This window comes from Melanotaenia boesemani, chromosome 4, assembly GCF_017639745.1.
Source record: "Melanotaenia boesemani isolate fMelBoe1 chromosome 4, fMelBoe1.pri, whole genome shotgun sequence".
Taxonomy (NCBI): Eukaryota; Metazoa; Chordata; class Actinopteri; order Atheriniformes; family Melanotaeniidae; genus Melanotaenia; species Melanotaenia boesemani.
In genome coordinates this window covers 29,916,574-29,925,636 of record NC_055685.1, presented here as the reverse complement: position 1 = coordinate 29,925,636, position 9,063 = coordinate 29,916,574, and the positions used below count along the sequence as shown (strand labels likewise).

Genomic DNA, 9,063 nt, shown 5'->3' with positions numbered 1-9,063 from the left:
TACTTTGAGTTTGTGTTGTCATTGACCTGAAAGATATAATCTTGACCTCACTCTTCCCAATGTACTGATGTGATGGATCAGTTTGCAAAAGCGCACCTTTGATTATTAATTTTAAATGCTTATAAACCAGATTCTGGTTATCTTTTTAATACAGAAAACAAATATATTAGAGGAAACAATGGTTGGCAATGATAAGCTAAACCAACATCAGTGGGCTTTTTGGGAGAAAGAATTTCCAAGACTTTGGCTACAACAATAAAAATCTGAGCCAAAAATAGACCCTTTTATCAATCCGTGCTTGCTGTTGTTACGGTGGGGGGGCTGCTTCTTTGGTGTTATGCTAATAACGTGTGTGAGTGTGAAATTTCCCCAGACAAAAGGGGGTAAGATGAGAGGGGGGATGGTGCACAGAAACAAGAGGAGGGGAGCCTTGATCAAAATTGGGCAACCCGCGAGACTCTGGTGGGCGTGGTCACCGAACCGAGGGCTTCCTGCTCGGCTGAACACGTGGTTCCGTGTCTGTCTTCCTGCTCGTCTGTCAGTGTGTGAAGGTTTCCTGCCCTTCCTTCACTCTTCTCCCTTTTATCCTCTCATACAGCAAGAGCATACCTTCTCCTTTTTCTTTATTCTTTATTTTTTTACTCCGTCCCCTCCTGCACCTTCTCCTCTTCCTCCTCCTGCTATACTTTTCCTTCTCTCTTTACGACGCTTCCCAAGACTGCCGACAGCCAGGCCGCGGTCACTTCAACGTGTTTGTCCGAGTGTGTGAAAGAAAGTGAGTGTGAGGTTGTGTGTGAGCGCGTGCGTGTGTGCGCACCCCCCTCCGCCACCGGCCCATTGGTGTTATTTCCCCCCACCACCTCCATTCTTCTTCGTTTTTTTCGGTCATGACGCTGGAAGCGATCCGCTACCGGACCGGCTCTTTGCAGATCCTCAACCAGCTGCTGCTTCCACACCAGACCGTGTACGATGACATCCGCTCCGTGCAGGACGCGTACGAGGCCATCAAGTCCATGAAGGTAAGGGGGGAGGCGATCATGCCCTTTATGCAGTCCTCCTCTTCTCGGCTGCCCCGCGCGCCCGCTTGCATGTGCATTTATCCCCCGTCATGCATGTGTTTCCATCGGCTCTTTTGTGCCTCCATCGCCGCGCTCGCATGCGTTGCCACACTCTCACCGCCGCCGTGCTCCCACTGTCGGCCTCTAACAGTATTTTTGTTTTGGGTGCACCTGCATCAACCTTCCCACGGCCATATGATTATTCAACCCCGCACCTCCCCAAACCATCCTTTATTTATAGTTTCCACATTATCATGTGCGATAAAGCAGGTATCTGCAGAGCCATCCACCCATGAAAACCCCCCTCTCTTTCTTTGGGAGAGATTATTGATGAATTATTAATGACCTTTGCCAGGGTTTTTGTTCGCGATTTGGTCTCGTGCTGCACTCAGTGACACCTCCAGCTCTTGTATCTCTCCATACCTGAATCCCTCAGAGATGCTGAGATGGATGTTAAAGTTCTGAAACAGATGGGGGATATTTTTCTGGTTTTAAAGCAGATCTGAGCAGATTTCAATCTCCTTCTTCCACATACACTGCTGGTAGTTTTGATTATTTTTGCATGTGTAAAGTGATGTGCCACAAAGAGGGGGGTGATGTCATAATGGCAGAGTGGAATGACTTCAACACAGATCATATCATTCCAGTAAAGACTGATGTAACAAATTCTGACTCAGTCACTTACAAATATGTGCTGAAAAGAAATAATTAAAAAAAAAAAAAAAGGGTAGAGCTTGACCATCCTGTCCCTTCCTCTTCCAGGTGCGTGGCGCTCCGGCCATCGCCATCGTCGGCTGTCTCAGCCTGGCGGTGGAGTTGCGGGCAGGCGCCGGTGGCGATGACCCTGTGAACTTCATCAGGGAGTCCCTGTGTCATCTGACCTCCGCCAGGCCAACCGCCGTCAACATGGGCCGTGCTGCACGCGAGCTGATGGAGTTTGCAGAGAACGAGAGCATGGAGAAGAACTCGGAGCAGCTCAGAGAAAGGTGGGATTAAAACAATGACTGATGCAGGTTTATGGTGGAATGAACCCAACTGCTTATGGTCATGTTGATGGAAAAGAAAAGAAGGATACCTTTTGAAAATCACTTACCCTAACAAACAAAAAAAATCTGCATTAGTAAAGTCGATCTAACTTTAGCTCTTCCCCTTGGATGTATCATCCGTAGTTTAGCTGCTTTGACACATTTTCATTAATCACCAGCTCCAGGTGTATGCTTGAAAAAGTTGTTAAAGTTGCCACACTCAAAAAGGTGGTGGTGAATATTTTGCTGCACCTCCATAAGAATTTAGTTGCAGGAAGATGCAAATTCCTGCAAAGAGCACAGAAATCCTGTTCAATTGTCATCAGTGAGCAGAAGAAAGCAGCCAAATTTATTTTCAGTGTCACATTGCAGCTTTAAATGTGACTGCAACACATCCAGAACATGTTTGTGTTAGTCTGAATCCTTCTGGTAATGTTGTTCTGTGTCATTATAAAGAAACATTAGTTGACCTGCTGATGGGTTGGCCACGGTTCACTGCAAATCAAATTCTTTTTTTCAGTCCTTTTGACTGAATTTGACTGGAAGCAAAAGTTTAAATTGAGACCAATGTGCACATTAATACACAAAACAAATCTTCATTAACTTGCGATAAATGTACATACATCTGCACATAATTTTGTAATGCAAACTTACAGTTAATATCAACCAGCTTGTCCATTTTAAAGGACCAGTCCACTCTTTTCCTCTTTATCTCGAGAAGTACACATATGCAAACTGCTACTGTATGTCTCAACATTATCATTCAAAATACGATAGTAACGAATAACAAAGTGCAGAAATGTTGAGTTGCTGTCATGTTTTTGGGTTTTTAGGTGGACACGTATTTATAATAAGTTTATTTTGCAGATGAGGAAGTGATTTATCTTCATCAAGTACCAAGTATCATTATACAGGTCAGACGTTTAGTCAGGAACTGTGTCCTGTTGTCACTTTTCGTTTCAATTAATTTGCTTAAATTCCATACATTTACATTAATTTTAGAAGCTGTGTTGTCAAAGTGGGGCTTGATATCAGCACACACAAACCTCATCTGAGTTACCAACAAGGAAATGTAACTTTTGTTGGCGCTTTTTGTATTTTTCCCCTTATTTTCCTTGTAAGAATATGCTAATAAAAAGTTTCCAGTTGATACTGAATTCAGCATATGTCCCACATAAAAGGTTGATGTAATGTCCTGGTAAACCTGGTACACACATAACAATATTTGGACTGTTTTTGTCCCAATTTTGCCTCATCCCGACCTCGGACGGCAAACGCCCGATCATCGTGAGATTTCCCTGTCCAATTATCATTTGGTCTGTGGTGTGTTACGAGCCGATTTGTCCCAATAATCCGGTTTGAAATGGGTCGTAGCCGACAATTGGGAATATTGAACATGTTTAATATTTCAGCTCCGATTTCTGAGGAACCCCGACGACTGCGTGGGTGGTGACGTGGAATGGAATGTAGCCAATCACAGAGCGGTTGTTGCTATGGTTCTTCTTCTACATTTCGACGTTTGTCCGGCTCGGAGGACTAGATTGTAGATCACTTGCTGGACAGCATCGTCGTGTGTGTTGTTCTGTGATTACATTTTCGGAGCACACCACACACGATTAAAAACTGATTTTTTTATCTTCACGTGTGAGGTCTCGACCAAATAAAAAATCTCATAAGATAAAAAAAAATTGTTATGTGTGTACCAGGCCTTACTCTCTTCAGCATCCAGAGGATTTAATTTATTTTGAACTAAGAATTTCAACTAGCTGTGGACTCGATGGATACATTAAAACAGCAGAGTCAGATAAATCCTCTTCTTGTGCCCCCCTCTCCCCCAGCGTGATCGCCTGGATCGAAGACATGCTGGAGCGTGACGTCAATGACAACAGGAAGATCGGTAATTATGGAGCCCAGCACATCCTATCAGGTGTCCCGAGGGACTCCGTGACTATTCTGACACACTGCAACACCGGTTCACTGGCCACAGCTGGATACGGGACTGCACTGGGTGAGACTGCCGTTTTGGATCTGAACAGAGGGGGGGGGGGGATTGTGCAAAGTTTTCTATCACTGTGACTGTAATGCTGACTGTTTGTAGGCGTGGTGCGAAGCCTCCATTCTCTGGGCCGGCTGAAGCGCGTATACTGCACGGAGACGAGGCCGTACAACCAGGGCTCCAGACTGACGGCGTATGAGGCGGTAGCAGAGGGAATCCCTGCTACGCTTATTACAGACAGCATGGCTGCTCTCACCATGAGAGAAATGGACATCACAGGTGTGTTTGTGCAACATGGTTCCTCATTTTCACTGTATTTTCACTGACGCATCCACGTTGTTTTGTCCTCCCTCAGCTGTGGTGGTGGGTGCTGACAGGGTGGTTGCCAACGGTGACACAGCCAACAAGGTGGGCACATACCAGCTGGCCATCTCTGCAAAGCACCATGGGATCCCGTTTTATGTGGCCGCGCCCAGCACCTCGTGTGACTTGAGCCTGGAAAGCGGCAGGGATATCATCATCGAAGTGCGCCCCCCTGAGGAGCTCACCAGTATAAATGGCGTCCCCATCGCTGCCCCTGGTAAGCTTTTTTTTTAAAGACTATAAAGTGACAAAAACAGATGTGCGTCAAAAGAAGAAAAAACAAAAGTTTAAGAGTGAAAGACAATACATGCTCTGTAAACATGTGAGGAACAGGATTATTACTTGTGGAGAAGCATTTTTGAGGCCAGTTAGTGTGCATGTGAGTGCTCATTAGGGTTTTTTTTCCTCTGGTAATTTAGCTGCTTAAAGTTACCACATATGAAAGAGTTCAAACAGCTGATAAAGTCTTCAGGGTGGGTGTTGGTCAGAGTAGATTTTTATATGTGTTAGGTGAACTTGTGAGAGCTGACGTGATTCATTAAATCTCTAATTACGCTGCCAGAGCTGAGAGGCTCTGGGTGACATCACAGTAATTAAGCTCATTTTAATGAGGACACTGGCCCAGGAGAGGGAGAGGAAGGAGTGGTGTCATGCATAATTCTCTCATCTATCTCCATCTTTTCTCTCATTCTTTCAGACCTGCCTTATAACTTTAAAAGTATTTTTTGCCTTATTTTTTAAAGTCCGTCGGGTATTTTAGTCCAAGGCAATCATCTGTCTCATTAATATTATAGGATAAATATTCAACACTTTGACCGTTAATACAACAGTAAGAAGAAATTTGTTGTGTAAAGATGTTGCTGTGTAACGGCTCTCTCACCAAACCCGAGTAAGGCCCTGTTTACACAACAATGTTTCCACACAAAACACAAATATCTTTCCTTTGTGTTTTTTGGGGGAAAAAAGCATTTACACAACAGCTGATTGAAAACTATGTGCAGGAGAAAACGCAGAGGACCAGAAACGATGTGGTGTGCATGCCAGACCTCTAGTAGGCAGTGAAACTTTGCAGTGACACACCTGTGTACAGCGTCCTGATAAGATTGCAAAACACAACACAACAACATGTGTCACCCGGCAATTTCACCTCTGAGTCTTTGGTGATGGCATAAATTCTCTACCAGAAAAAGGTTTTGCTTCAACAGACCAAATTAATTAAAAAGATGTAGAAGCACAGCCATGACAGAGGTCTGCCATGGCTGTGCTTTTCGCGGGTTAAGCAGGGTCTGAGTGCACGTGAAAGACGTCATCGTCGCCAAAAGATTTCACTTCCAGTTTGCACTGATGGGACTCGCCTTGCAAGAAAATTTCACACTGGAAGTCGTCAAATCTTTGCAGGTTTATCCTCCCAAAACTCTGTTACAGTGTAAACGAGAGGCCAGAACACAACAAAAATTGTGCATTTTACTATCTGTCTTTTGGTGTAAGCAGGGCCTTAGATTGCTGTTACTTTCTTTGTGTGTTGTAATCCCAGCTTCTGTGTTCTGTGTGGCGGCTCCAGCTCTGGTTTTTCCGAGCTACATTTTACTGACAGATTTGGTTTTGTTGTTTTAGACTAACACTTAGGTTTTTTCCTCGGTTGTATTATAGACCTTTAAGCTTTGCTGTGAATGAATTTAATCCTTTGTGGCACTCTGCTGTTGTCCAGAATAATCCCATCAGTGAGCCACACTGTTGCACTTATATTTTCCTTATATTGCAAGTGCTGTAGTTCATGGTGAGTCAGACCTACATGCTCAACCATCTTGGTATTACCTCAAACTATATAAAAGGTGGAAGCAACAATAAGCGTAAGTCAACAAGAAAAAAGAAAACAAGAACAGTAAACTGGATCTTCAAAAGAAGTTTACAAACTAATCAGTAGCATCACAGAAACTGCATATAAAGTTTAGCAAAGCTCAGAGAAACTGCAAAAAAAAAAAACCAAGAGTCTCAGTTTAGATTCTTTGAACCTCATTTATCAAGTTAAATGTTAAAGTTCATGACTGTTTAATTAGAAAAGACTGAAAACTGCATGGATTGTTTAGAAGTTTCATCTAACTAAAGAGAGAAACAATGGAAGCAGAGCTTCACAGTTGCATCGGGAACCATGGGCATTGAACAGACAAAACCAACGTGGAGATAAATGTTCATAATGCACAGCAGCAATTTTGCTGAAAACTATCTGCAGCATATCAGCAGAAATACCTCAAACCTGCTGTCAAGCACGATGGTGGAGGGCTGATGATTTGGGCTTGTTCTGCAGAAACGACACCGTGAAAATTGCTAAAAAAAACGGCATTTGTTATATCTGTATTTTACAGACTACAAGTCACGCTTTTTTCATAGTTTGGCTGGTCCTGTAACTTATATAATTTTAACATGTTTTAAACGTTCCGACTGACATGAACCAAGGAGTGAGCATTACCGTCCACAGCCACAAGAGGGCGTTGTAGGCTTGTGATAACTCTGTGTCTTTATGTGGAATGAACAGTTGACCTGGTTATTTCATATTTAACGTGAAACTTCGTCAGTGGCAGGGCGGAGTAGTGCATGTCGATGTCTTTAAATGCCAAATGTGATGTATAAATTTTTGTACGTTCTCAGCACCTCAATCAGCTGTTCATTAAAGCCCCAGTGTGTAAGAATTACTCCCATCTAGTGGTGCGCTAATGTAATGCAAGCAACCGAGTAGTGCTCTCTGGAACCTCACCGCCTAAGCGCGCTATTACAACTACGGAAGCCACGAACAGTCAGAAATGCGAAAATGTCAACATTTCGCACAAGTTGGAGTGTCCCGTCAGGTGGTACAGAACGATATATAATTCTGTTAGCTACTGTTATCGTGTGAAAGAGGGAGAGGAAGAAGAAAACGATATGACTTCTGTGAAGAGCAACAACAACTGAAAACTATTGCAGCAGAGCTTTTCTATTGTAGGCTAACTAAGAAATTAGCCGTTTCAGCCTGTTGTTTCATGTGCTGTTGTGTAGTTGAATAACACGCCTTTCCAGAATAAATGTTTGTTCTTGGTCTTGGATTTTGTGAAATAAATTTCTAAATAAATGCGACTTATGTATGTTTTCTTTTTTATTGATGAACAGCTGTTGATGAAGAGGTGCTATAGTATCTTAAGTAATTTAGTTCTGCATTTGATTAAAAGAAATTGTTGCTAAAACCATCATGAGAGCCACCCCCGGCCTAATTCTGAATCATCTTCCACCTTCCTTTCTGTTCCATGCAGGCATCGAGGTGTGGAACCCGGCATTCGATGTGACCCCTCACCAGCTCATCACAGGAGGCATCATCACAGAGCTTGGAGTTTTCCTCCCATCCGAGCTCCAGGCGGCGCTCACCGGCCGCCTCACGGCCCTCTAGAGGTTCTAGCCCCTCCCCGCCAATGATCCCGGTGCACCACTGCATCCTATCTATGTCCCAGTAAAAGACACTGTCGTGGTCATGTCTTGACACAGCACACACTTTGTGGTTTCATTTAATTTTGTTCAACACTCTGTTACATGTCAGTGGTGCACACAAAAACAAAGATAAAAAAACAACCCATCAACCCCTTAACAAAACACATAAACACATTCAAATTCACTGCAGGGAGTCAAGCAGCATGTTCAGCCTCTTCTTTCTTTTAAATCTTCTTCTGTAGTCTTTAAATTCCTCTTCTTCCGAAGTGTTCTCAGCCCAACTTTAATTTACTTTTGTTGCCTCCTCCTCTTCCTAAATGGCTTCTGCGACTACACATTGAGCTCAGCTGGATCTCAAACCTCTAAATTCTGTTTGGCAAGCAATTTTCCGAGTCGCTGCTGAGATAATGTTACAGATTTCTTCAACAATATTAAAAAAAAAAAAAAAAAAAAAATGATGATGGCACGACTTATTCTTCAATTTTTAAAGCAGTCGTGGTTTCTAAGATGCTGCTACCCACCTGTAAATAAACGAATCCCCCTCTGGTAGTGTGTAAATATGTAGAAAACTAACCTCTGCTAGTTAAAGGTACTGCTATTTTAACCAAATATATGGTTATTTAAAATCAAATTTGACATCTAAAATGTTATATTAACATTTAATTTCTATTGTTCAGTGTAGAACTCTTTTGTAGAGGACTAATCCAAATTATAGCTCAAACTTTTACACGCGTACGTAGTGTTTTACTCATTTTTTAACTGTACGGCAAAATCTTTGAACGAATCCTCGTTAAATCAGAAGCCTTTTCCAGTACATGGCTGTATTTATACCTCACTCCCTATTTACATCCCACTATTCCCAGTTGTTCTGTAACATATCACACTTGTATTCTCACAGTGTATTTACATAAAGCTATACACATCTGTACATACACACACACACGTATCCTAATGAATCAGCCTCCTCCATGAAGATTAACATTTTGCTGTGATCTGAGGAGTCTTTTTGTTTTGTTTTTTTTTTTAATACATGCATCACTTTTAAAGGAATAGTTCACCCTAAAAATGAAGGTTTTGTGAGTTTACCTAATCTACATACATTTATTATAAAATATCCCAGTAGTTACAATGTAATCTTAAGATAATTATAAAAGTTTGGATCAGATTT

General features: G+C 42.4%; 1 protein-coding gene across 1 annotated transcript; it reads left to right on the top strand.

Moving 5' to 3' along the window:
* The first annotated feature begins 472 nt into the window (after nucleotides 1-472).
* Nucleotides 473-8,398, top strand: mri1 (methylthioribose-1-phosphate isomerase 1). Its single transcript, XM_041983386.1, has 6 exons — nucleotides 473-1,019; nucleotides 1,821-2,044; nucleotides 3,922-4,091; nucleotides 4,182-4,358; nucleotides 4,435-4,659; nucleotides 7,724-8,398. Exons 1-6 carry the CDS (start codon nucleotides 888-890, stop codon nucleotides 7,855-7,857), a joined length of 1,062 nt encoding a protein of 353 aa, XP_041839320.1. The 5' UTR covers nucleotides 473-887; the 3' UTR covers nucleotides 7,858-8,398.
* The last annotated feature ends 665 nt before the right edge of the window (nucleotides 8,399-9,063 follow it).